General features: G+C 39.9%; 1 protein-coding gene across 2 annotated transcripts in view; it reads left to right on the top strand.

Moving 5' to 3' along the window:
* shdb (Src homology 2 domain containing transforming protein D, b) overlaps positions 1-9,976 on the top strand; it is a 73,027-nt gene extending 63,051 nt beyond the window's left edge. Inside the window, exon 7 of one of the 2 annotated variants that reach the window (XM_057841868.1) lies at positions 9,761-9,976. In XM_057841868.1, coding sequence (XP_057697851.1) covers positions 9,761-9,800 — 40 coding nt within the window. In that variant the 3' untranslated portion in view covers positions 9,801-9,976. Of the gene's footprint in view, positions 1-6,423; positions 7,072-9,760 lie in introns of those variants that run through there. The other variant, XM_057841867.1, reaches the window with a different exon arrangement.
* Positions 9,977-12,247: the final 2,271 nt, after the last annotated feature.

Below are 12,247 nucleotides of genomic sequence, written 5' to 3'. Positions count from 1 at the left end.
CATGATCCATCGCTACTGCCTCCCATCACGGCTCTGTCCTTGCCTCCCCCACCTCGCCTTCTCTTCTCACGGGAACCCCCTTCTGTGGTCTCAAAGGGCCCCCCCTTAAGTGGTAATCAGGCAGGTAGAGCACACTTCAGTGCACACATCATCCTCTCCGTAATCACTAATGAATATGAATCGCCTTCTGTGGGCCACACAAGGAGGGAGTAAACTCGCAAGAGAGACGGGAGTAAGTGTGTGCTTTGAGAATTACTTACACATTTTTGCACACATCCTGTCGGTCAAGCCGCAAGGTTGCAACTCTGGTTCCAAGTTTGACTCGCATGAAGTCAAGAGAAACTAATTTGAGCGGATATGGTGTCTCAGGACACTGTGACGCTTTCATTAATCTCAACCTCCAGCATCACTTTTGATTTTCTTAGTGAGTGACAATGACTTGAACACATTTTGATTATATGTGGTAGGATTTCACTTTGATGTGACTTTTAAATATTTTTTCTAAAATCACTGATTTGGCTGACATCAACACAGTTAAAAAGTCTCAACAAAAGTTTAAAAGGTTACATCATCTTTTGAAGTTTTTTTTCTTTCCGTAGAGGTCTTGAGCTATATAATCATGCTATAGATTATATAATACGCTGACTAAGCTGCGTAATAGACGGGAAATGAATATGGAAGCAAACATAAGTTTCTGGCTTACGAGTCCCTTCTGTACCGATTATTACAGTTATCCATTTTTAAAAAGCTTGACTCAAAGCAACACTTGGTAACTTTTCAGTTTTGGTTGATTTTAGCGACGCCGATGGACAAAACCGGTAGTGTTTTGACTTAAAGAAGACTGCGTTTCCCATGAGGACCAGCGCACACCCGCATAGTGTCGTAAAATCGTGCTGGTCGCCTGCAAATGGATTGAACATTTCTGTTTCCAGCGGCTGTGTGAAGAATGAAAAATAAAAAGGTAATGAATCCAGTTGTGGATTAGGGGTGTGACAAAATATCGAAATGGTGATAAATCGTGATAATTTGTGTCCCAAAAGGTTATCGATATGTTCCTGCAAGAATCGAGATATAATTTTAAAAAGGTGTCAATGTCTAAAAAAATAAATAAGAATTAACCAACAAGTTGCTACCAAAATCTTCCACCATAATAGTGTCTCAGTTAACTCTAAGGCTGCATTGACGGTACTCGACACCCAATCCATTTAGACTGGGAACGTTCATTCATTCGAAACCAGAGCATTCACAGTCATTCTGTCAGATTTTCAGGGCATTTATAGGTTAGTTGCTGTTCATTTTAGGGCATTTCCAGGTCATTTCCTGTTGAGTTTGAGTCACTGCCTATTCATTTGGGTGATGTCCAGGTCTGTAACACAAAATGAACAGGAAGTGACCCATAAAATAACCCCAAAATCAACAGGAAGTAACTGAAAATCAACAGGTAAATGGCCCAAAATTACCTTATTGCCTGGCATTGGCTGCTACTGACGGCCATAGACGTTCAATCCGTTTGAAGTGGGAGGGATGGCAGCCACCCTCACGGTTCAAATGGATTGAACGTCTACTAGTGATAAACTCATTCCAATTAACAGCAGAAGCTTGTTTTTCTGTTTATTAGTTGTTTTTAAGAATATCCTAGAATGATTTCCTGACCGATGTATCGATAATCGTTGTATCGCCATATCGTCAGATCATCTTTATCGTGAGCTTTTTATCGCAAACCGTATCTTGAGGTACCAAGAGGTTCCCGCCCCTATTGTGGATAAACAATAGCATATGACGGTTAGCAACTGTGTGGCTTGGGGTCAGTTTACATGATGACTCTGCGACACCAAGACGCAGTGACTGTGTTGTGGAATGGCCTTGCCTTTGTAAGGTGTCGGCAAAAACGGAAAGCAAAGACGCAAACCATTGAATCTAGGCTCCAAAATGGAATGATTCGATTGCGGGGGCTTGCTCTGCATCCATATCAGTGGAAAGCTCCCGTGCCCATAACGTCAGCACTCACACATTGGGCGTGCGCAGTGGTGCTACAAAACATTAAAAACAGCGAATATGGTGGACCGTCGGCTTTATTTTACTGTTTTAGTCATATTTTTAATTTAAATATGTGGAATGTTTCCGTTTTTGTAACTTTTGGATCAAAAGAAAAATGTCATTGCTTGGAGTGGGCGGGTATGTTGTCTTCCGGCCTGAGGAGGTTGTTGGGGTCATACTGCATCATTGGCTGTCACCTTGTAAATCTGCACTGTCCCCTTGGGCCTGGCATGAATACTACATCGTTTTCACGCGGAATTGCGACATTGTTCGAATGGAGACAGAACCATATAAATGTAAAATTTGAAATGTTTCGTATTCTCGGAAAGTCACCATGTAAACGGCCCCTTAGTGTGGATAACCCCACCCACACCCTACCCAAACTCATCAGCGCTGACAAGTTCGGTTGGGGGGAAAGCTGGGCCAATGTTTGTTCTATATATCATAGTAGCCTCCTTTTATTCCTCCTGAATCAAAGCTTTTTGTCTCTTTTGTTGATCTGTCACCTTTGCAGAATTCGCGCGAAAGCGTTAGCATCGACTTCTGTCTTTATAATGAATGGCGAGAGAGGGAAGTGACGTATGCCGTAAGCAATAAGCACATTGGTAGTTTTTTTTTTTTGTGTGTGTGGCAGCATCCTGCCATCCTCCTCAAAGTTTGTGAAAGCGATGCAGACCCCCTCAAGATATAAAAGAGGTGTCAGTTGACATATCACAAATGCTATGAAAGTATTTTATAAAGGTTGAAAAGTTACCTAGTGTTGCTTTAAGAAATGTGTCTAACTTTAGTATTTTCACTTATTGTCTTAAAAACATCCATCCAAAAGAGTAAAATTTGATCATTTTCAAGAATAATGGGAAGGAGTCACAGTTGTCATTGCATGACAGCCCCTTTCAATTCTGCAAAAGCAGTACAAAAATACTCACAGTGTTTAATCAAAGACATTCATTCATTTTGATCACTGGTTTAACCTTCAGAATTGGACATTTGGCTTCTAAAAACAAATAGTGTACCATCACATCAGATCTGTTTAGTCTTCATCAGGCTTGCTGTCTACTTGCTGAGTTTCACCCTTTACGCAAGCATTCCCTCTGTGAAACGACACTTTTTCTATTGACAGTGATGAAATGTGGCATCCATCTGGCATTTTTTTTGTCCACCAATGTAGTTTCTCACCCCCTGGGAGGGCCGACAACAGAATCGACACAAGCACGGAACGATTGCCGAAATAATGTCAGGGTTTGAGTAGGTAATCGACAGTAAAGCTCTAATTTCGCTGACCCAAGCCTTCTTGGTGCATTCAGGTGATCTTTTGATTTGCAGGTGATTAGCACATCAATTATGGTAATTTCATTGTGAAAAACCAATTCTTTGATGATATGCTCTTGGTGCGAATGTGTGATTTACTAACTTCAGTAGAAGAACTACCTGATCCTCACAGGAGGACATTATTGATGTCACTCAGTAGAGCGTATATCTCCACCAAGGCCGAACCAATATAAACATGTCGAACTGCCTCGCCTGTCACAGTGTTCCACTCCAGGCCACAAAATGGCTGCCAGCTGAAACCACTTCTAACCACAGATACAAATACAGAATATGCTAGGGCACTGAACAGGGTTGTCTAGGCTAGGGCTGCAGTTATCGATTATTTTCGATTAATCGATGAGCTTGTTAGTTCGAATAAGCCAGTAATTGGATAAGGAACATAAAAAAATTAAAATACCTGAGCTGAGTTTCAAACGGAAAAAGAACTAAATTTGGCTCCAAGTACGACAAAAGAACAATGGCGTACCGCAAGCAACACGTCACTTCCGCTCATTAATATTCATGACATTAGCTACTGTTGCTAAGTAGGGACAAGCCACCGTTTGTCCCTAATGGGAAATGAATGGAAATGGCGTACGAAGGAGATGTTTACAGAGCTAAACCTACCAATTCTCTCCGAAAATGATGTCCCCAGTGCCAAATTCACTGGCAAAGATGTGGAAGAACATAAAAATGTTCAGTTAAATAGATGGCTTGAGTGTCGAAGGCTGAAAAAGACGAAAAAAAACGAGCCGACCTAAGCATAGCCTTAGCTTTTTTATCGACCCGACTGACAATGACATTCTCCTGTTTCAACAAGCTATCCTTTACCATCGGCCCTGTCTTTCTTATATATCCTCTGGTTGTCCTACGTCTCTGACCGTTCTAGGGGGTAATTTAGTTAACTTTGTGTAGCGATCGCAAATGCTATTCAGTGACAGGCAACGAGCACTTTTAATTTTTTCATTGATAATAAATCTTAATTCTATAATTTATTTACACTTCCCCCTTACTAAAGTTGTTGTGTATATATATATATATATATATATGTATATATATATATATATATATAACAGAAACGGTAACAGTGGCAGTCAGATACCATTGTAATTCTTTTCAGGTCATTCATTGTCAGACAGAAGCAGTAGGTCACAATGTTACGCTAAAAAATAAGTTAAAAATATAAAAATGGCTAACCTCTTTGTCCTCTGAAAGACCATGCCAACCCAACAAAATGTTTTCTGCATATGAAATGTGAAAGGATTCACCGAGCTGGTGTTAAAGTCCGCGCAAGTTGATTCGGTCTTCACATTTTTTCCTCCCGAGTTTTTGGTTTTCGGAAACGTATGAAGAAAACATCCTTCATGTGTCGTAATGTCTAGAGTCGTTTCTACAAGTTCCAAAAAAGCAATGTGTGATCGGCATGTTCGTTTTTGAAAGATTACCGGAGAAAAGTTGCACAAATTACGTTGTTTCTATGCGAGGGCGGGTCTATAATGTCCCACTTCGGCTATACTTCCGGTTTACGATGCGACGTCACGGTCTAAAAATAGCATGCGTGCGGTACGCCATTGGCTAACCTGCATAGCAAAAGTCCGTTAGCTTAAATGCTATAAAATGCTAACTTTTGACAATAACCCAACAAATGATTCGAACACATATTCCCACAAAAACAGCTACATTTACCGAGGAACTAAATTACGAATGCATTAAAAAAAACATTAGCTCAAACAAAAACTTAGCTTATGTTGGTTTTAACAGGGAGCAGCTGGATTAACCCATGTGAAACGAGTTATGTCATATTCACTGTTGCCACTAGAGGGCAGTGTATCCACCCAAATCAAGAAAACTAAATGCAAACACTTTCAAAACAAACCTTACATTGCCACTTTAATTAAACGAATACTCGAAGCAGCAAAGTTTAATTTGAATCTTTTTTCTAACCGAATTACTCGAGTTAATCGATTAATTGTTGCTGCATTAGTTTAGACATTTTGTATCCACTTTCAATCACATCAGTCATCACTACTCATTCTAAAGGTCCTGGGCAGATTAGATTAACCTGGCAGAAAATAGAAACTAAACTCTGATTGAATTAAATAAAAATCTTTAAATGTATTGGATAGGGCTGTCAAAATTATCGCGTTAACGGGCAGTAATTAATTTTTTAAATTAATCACATTAAAATATTTGACATATTTAATGCACATGCCCCGCGCAAACAGATTAAAATGACACCACAGTGTCATGGCCACTTGTTACTTGTGTTTTTGGGTGTTTTGTCACCCTCTGCTGGCGCTTGGGTGCGACTGATTTTATGGGTTTCAGCACAATGAGCATTGTGTAATTATTGACATCAACAATGGCGAGCTACTAGTTTATTTTTTGATTACAAATTTTATTAAAACGAAAACATTAAGAGGGGTTTTAATACAAAATTACTATAACTTGTACTAACATTTATCTTTTAAGAACTACAAGTCTTTCTATCCATGGATCGCTTTAACGGAATGGTAATAATGTTAATGCCATCTTGTTCATTTATTGTTATAATAAACAAATACAGTACTTATGTACAGTATGTTGAATGTATATATCCGTCTTGTCTTTCCATTCCAACAATAATTTACAGAAAAATATGGCATATTTTAGAGATGGTTTGAATTGCGATTAATCACGATTAATTAATTTTTAAACTGTGATTAACTTGATTAAAAATGTTAATCGTTTGACAGCCCTAGTGTTAGACTGTTGGGAAGAATGTCAAAACATTCTTGAAACAAATTACAGAATGAAGTTTGTAAATGTCGTTACAACAGTAATAACGGTATTCTCTCAAGGACCAAAGAATGGAAGTGAATGTCGACCACAGCCGCATGGGACTTGCATATTTCTCATCCACCTTCACAGTCCAACGCGCTTCCCTTTCTCATGTTACTTCCGCATGTACTAATCCTCATCCATCATCCTTCATAATAATCCCTATCTCCCTAAAGCAGCGGAGGGTGCACGACTCCCAACTTCCTCCTTTAAGCGTGACTCCACCGTCGTAATTTGAGCTTGTTGTTTTGGTCCCAGGAGCTGCCAGGGTTTCATGCACATCAAGTTCACGCAGTGCAAGGATGGCAAGTACGTGCTGGGACACAACAGCCCGCCGTTCGACTCCATCCCTGAGCTGGTGCACTTCTACACGACGCACAAACTCCCCATCCGTGGCGCCGAGCACCTGTCGCTGCTCTTTCCTGTGCTGGTGCAGACGCTCTGACTCTGAAAAAGTTTTTGTTGAGAAACTTCAAACTCATTCATCTGGGTTATTTTTGGACTGGACCTTTCACTGCTGTTCTGCCTGTGCCAAGCATTGCTAACATCCAAGGAGATGGATTCACCGAGAAGCCAGTACCTGAACTCTTCTTTCCCTCTCTTGCTCTTTGTCATCTCCATGGTAAACCAGGGGTGACGGACTTCAGGACATCAGAAATTTTCATTTTCTTTTTTTTTTGGAGGGGGGCACATCTGTCACAGATTAAAAAGTCAGTGGCACCTTGGAAGAAGTAGGTCGAGGTTCAGTTTGCAGAGGAGAGCCTGCCGAAGAATGAGATTCAATTACTGCTGTTCCACCAAAAATAGCCACCCCATTAACACTGGTTGAATATTCTTATTGTCATATTTTTCACATTTATACTAGGATCAATAAATGGAACTATAGAGATGATGGGTGCGTTTTTTTCATTATTGAGCAATAGAAATCACATTTTTAAGTTTCACACAAGACATTGACATACGGTGGAAAACTCAGACAAGACTGAAAAAGCAGTTTCTCCTCTTTAAATGAAGCTGCTGTATTTTAAGCCAAAACAGCTGTTGTGTTTGATAGAACAATATCTCTATATGCTGCAATAGCAGATTCATGGCGCATGAAGCCCCCAAACTATTTTTAATTTGTCCGTCTTACCCTGGAAACCCCCGTTTACAGACGTCGCGCAACCGCTTTTGTTTCAACCCAGCCATAAAACAAAGGTAATTAATTATATTTTTTTATTCAAAATGTCTGTGATTTTTAGTTTAGAATCATTCATTGATGTCTAATATTTCGTTTAAAAAAAAAAGACTTAAAAAAAATTATTCACACATATTTTAAACTTTTAAACAAATTACGTAAATGAAAAGAATGATGTCTGTAAAAAAGTCACGGATATCTACCTCATAGCTATCGCCTAATTGTTTTTTTTTTTTTTTTTTTGTTACTGTCCCATTTTCTCCGAAATGTTAGATGATAAATAATGGATCCAAACAAAGAAAAATTGGAAAAAAAAAATGTTTACCCATAAATAGGCCTTTCGCGATAACAAATTTTAGTGTGCGATAATTTATCTCATAAATTATTGCGATATGCAATATTATTGCGCCCCCTCAATTTTTTTTTTTAAACCAATTTACGATAACACATTGAGAATACAGTATATATTAATTGATCAAGTACCCCCATTTAACCGCGATAAATATTTACTCTTAAATTCAAAAATACTTTTTAAGAAATCACAACTAAAAAAACAATGGACCATGTCTCTTAAGTAAAAGACAACAATATTAATACCGCAAGGAAACACAGAATGAATTAAATGTGTTTTTCAAGAAAAATAAATAAAATTGCACTTAATAACTTAAGCATTTAGGCAAATGAAAACTTTTCCCCTCATAGCTTCTGCTATGGTGTTCCATACGGATGCAACGATAAGATTTTCGATACGGACACGATTTTCGATTCAAAACATTTAATGCTCTGAAAAGAAAATAACAATTGAATTTTTCTTTTGGTTTTTTTTTTTTTTTTTTTTTGCCAACGAGCAAAAATTAAATTGCCATCATATAAACATGCGTTTTAGTGCGTTATATTTATGTGCTTACTTCTTACTGATCTGAAGAAATTTTGTATAAAAGTGCTGAGAACAATCTTTACTGTTTGTAAAGTGAGGCGGGGCACACTGTTGATTGCTACAGCTCTCTTAGCAGGTGACTAGAGGTCTTACCACATGTGAAAAACCTTCTATTATTGGTCTAAGTCCATCTGTGTTACGTAGTGAATTAATAATATTTGCAGCATTATCTACAGTCACTGGTATAGATTGATTTGGCCTTCTTGACTTCCATTCAGTCATAGCGGTTTATAATTCATGGATGTAGTATATGGACTGCGTGTCCCATCCCTCTGGGCTCACGTAGTCAATGCCATGGGACGTATCTAGTGTGTGCGCGCGCATTAAAAAAAAAGTTAGCAAACGCCACAGAACAGTCACGTCTGCTCATTACTGCACATTACAACACCAGCGACTTTCATAAACAGGACAGGTTTGAAGCACAGCGCTCTTAATTTGCCACTCAATGTTCATCATGTCCTTTGTCAAAGCGAGGTTGTTTGTAGCAGCCAAGTCGGTAACAATGTTTTGGCAGACTTCTTTGTAAATATCCGGTGGTGTGCCGAAAAATAGCCGCCCCGCGTGAAATGTCACGCCTGACGGGAGCGCACGCACGTCAACAACACCGGCACGCCGGAGATGGTCCGCAGTCAATCCGGAGCACTGACGCGCCGGTATACGTTGAACAATAGGATATAATGGGAACGATTGGCTCCGGCGCTATTTTTTGCCGGACCTGGAACGAAAATGCATGTTGCGCAGTTGGTAACAAGGAATCCGAACTTTTAACAGCACGTCTGCTGCACGCGCGCACGCATGTGCACGCAAGGCGATAAATCGCAGCGGAAAAATTACCGCCTCCATTTTTATTTATCGTGCGATAAATGGAATTATTGCATATTGCGACAGGCTTACCCATAAAATCCCCCCCCCAAAATCCAGTTGTGGCCATTCACAGCTGTGTCTTGACACTCAATGATATATGCTACACGGAGTAATTTGGATCGAAAACAGGTAAGTGCGCGAGAATATCTTGTTAAAGTCATGGCGTCTGTCATTCTAATCTCGCGTGCTCTCGCCTCCAGATAGGGTTTTGCTGTTAAAGATTTTTTTTTTTTTTTTAATGCCCTCCTGTTCAAAATTTTTCTTACCCCAGAAAATTTAGATTTTAAGCTTTCCAATGATGTATCACGCATGCATATCGGACAATTTTGAAAGTTGGCCAAGTTAGGGGTCTCAGAGCGGAGGAACGCTTGAATATGGATCTTCAGCTCATCAACATTGAACAACAAATGTTGATCATACTGTAATGTCCGTAACTAAGCGCGGGGAGACTGGGGAGTGGTGACATAGCGGGAAGCGAGTGGAAAGAACGGGAGCAAGCGAACGTTAGCGGTAGCATGTAGCGGCAGCCCGCTATTATTTTGTTATTAGTTTATTGTTGCCACAATAAAGTGGAGAAAGCCATTTTTGACTCCTCTCCTTCTTTCCCACCCATCCAGGGTTATTACAGTACAAATGTTGAGGCGCAGGCGTCGGTGAAGACGGTTGCAGTAGAAGCCAGCAAGCTGCGTTGTCCAGCATTTTGTCCGATTTCTTTGCCATGTCCTACTTCCCAAACTGCATTGGAAGCTTAGATGGTAAATACGTTATGATAAAAGCACCGAGGCACTCTCAATCAATGATGATGTATCAAGTGTGTGAACTGTCTTATTGAAAATTAAACAACAAAACAACTCTTTTGACACCAAACCTGTGCTTTATTCTTCATGTACTTGAAGTGTGACATGTAAGCACATATGTACACAATGAATAATGAAGTGCACTAACCAAAAATACGACATAAAGTGATAAAAAGCTGGCAGTTTTTGGCTGACTGGGCCACCGCATCGGGGGGCCCATTCGCTTCCGTACACGCACATACTTGTCTCGGTGGTTCATTTTTTTAATCAATCGCTTACCTTGCCATTTGGCAATCTTTATAATGTCTTGACGAGACTTGCTCTTGGATGATACTCCTGTTGGCCTGGTCCATTTTTGCGTGTAGCAAAACAATGTTTGAACATGGCCAGGGGTGCACATATTTTTTTTGCCCAGGTTCTCAGAGCAGGACCTGGAGATGTGACTTGGTCCTCATTGAGTTTGAGAGCCGACCCGCCTGATGCGATAAAATTATGACAAGCTTTACTTAGAGCCAGTTACCTTTAATTAATTAACAATTAATGCTTGATTATCAACTGGCACAACAAAATTGCCATTACTTCAAAGCTAAATGTAAAGAAATAAACAGGGGTGCGTATATTTTTTTTGCCTCCACATTAACTCCAAGCCTTTGTAAAAGTGGGATGTCCTCCTCATAGGAGCTCATTGAACGTGCGTGTTTAGCTTTGTGAAATGCGAGCAAAAACACGTTTGTCAGTGCATGGCGCTGTTCTTGATTAACTTTATTCGACCACTTGTCCATAGGGCGAGTGGGATCCTGTCTGACATCGATAGTTTGCTTAATTGCCACATGCTCTCTGTTTTTTTCGTGCTTTTCAATGTTTGGATGGCTGGAGTTCTTTGACACTACATAAAATGCGCTGCTCTTATCAGCGACATTGGGATTCTCACGTACCACATTTCCGTGCGAGCATCATTTGCTTCTAGCCATGGTACCTCCTGCAGCCACTTTTCAGCAAAAGTCCTTTTTTTTCGTTAGCTCCGCTGACGTCTCTGTCGTCAGTCTGTCTTCTGATGGGGGTGGGGGAACACGGAAATAATTACTCAGTGGGGCCTGCCTCTTTGACATTTTGAGAAGTGATTTTCCTCGTGTCCCTCGCAAATACAGTGTTCAGCCATCGGTACGCAAAAGCGTATGGAAGCTGTTGAGGGCCAGCGTGTTTGTCTACGTCCAGTACGCATGCGCGCATGCAGACCACTTATGTGCACCCCTGAACATGGCGGTGATTTTGCGCTGAACTGGAAACAACACTCTGAGCGGACCAATCACAGTCCATTTGCGCCACGTCACCATGCGTTGACACCGCACAAGTCAAGATTTTCTTGAAGTACACGAAAGGCTACGGCGGAGGGTCGTAACTTGGGTCTGCCTTGATGGCGCAGGTCTGCCGCAGAAGCATTACTCGGCCTTTAGTCTCAGTCAAAATGCAGTACATACCGTATTGGCCCGAATATAAGACAGTGTTTTTTGCATTGAAATAAGACTGAAAAAGTGGGAGTCGTCTTATATTCGGGGTCTAGACATTATACCCATTCACGACGCTGGATGGCGCCAGATATCATTGAAGCGAATGCTGAACTTGAGTAATCTTCTGTCATGACAGATCTCAGCTGCTCTCAAGTTTAACCAGTTTGCATTATTTTATTGCAATATTTTTCCTGATTCAGATTTGTTTCAAGACTACAGTTACAGTTAGACCTCACTTTGATGGTTAATGCAGTTATTGCAATTTTGTTGTTTTATCAAAATAGATTGGTTTATTTACATTTCAAAAACCAGAAGCCATTCATTTACGATTGCACTTTAGTTTACATATTTAAATGTTCAGATATTAAGATTTGAATGAGGCAAAATAACATGGTTTTTCTCTCAAATATATTGTTATAATCATTTGCTTCAGATGTACTGTAATTATTATCTGTATAGAAATTAATTTGGTGTTCAAAAAGTCTTTTTTTTTTTTTTTTTTTTTTTTTTTTCTCAAACTTTTTTCAAACTAACCTTAAAAAGAGGGGGTCGACTTATAATCAGGGCCGTCTTATATTACGACCAATACGATACTTCCTTGACATTCATGACTACTTTCCTATTTGTCAGGTCTTTGGCACCATCTTGTGGCGTATTCCAGTACCCATACACACACACACACACACAAAATTCACTTTGCGCGAATAACCAAAGATATGGACTACCAAAAAAATAACATGAATAGATGCATTTGCTGAAGTTCCCTGAACATTAGTTCATCTAAAGCAGGGGTGTCCAA

This window comes from Corythoichthys intestinalis, chromosome 7 (assembly GCF_030265065.1).
Source record: "Corythoichthys intestinalis isolate RoL2023-P3 chromosome 7, ASM3026506v1, whole genome shotgun sequence".
In the NCBI taxonomy this organism is placed as follows: domain Eukaryota; kingdom Metazoa; phylum Chordata; class Actinopteri; order Syngnathiformes; family Syngnathidae; genus Corythoichthys; species Corythoichthys intestinalis.
The sequence above is the reverse complement of the archived record's forward strand: the minus strand, read 5'-3'. Positions and strand labels throughout refer to the sequence as shown.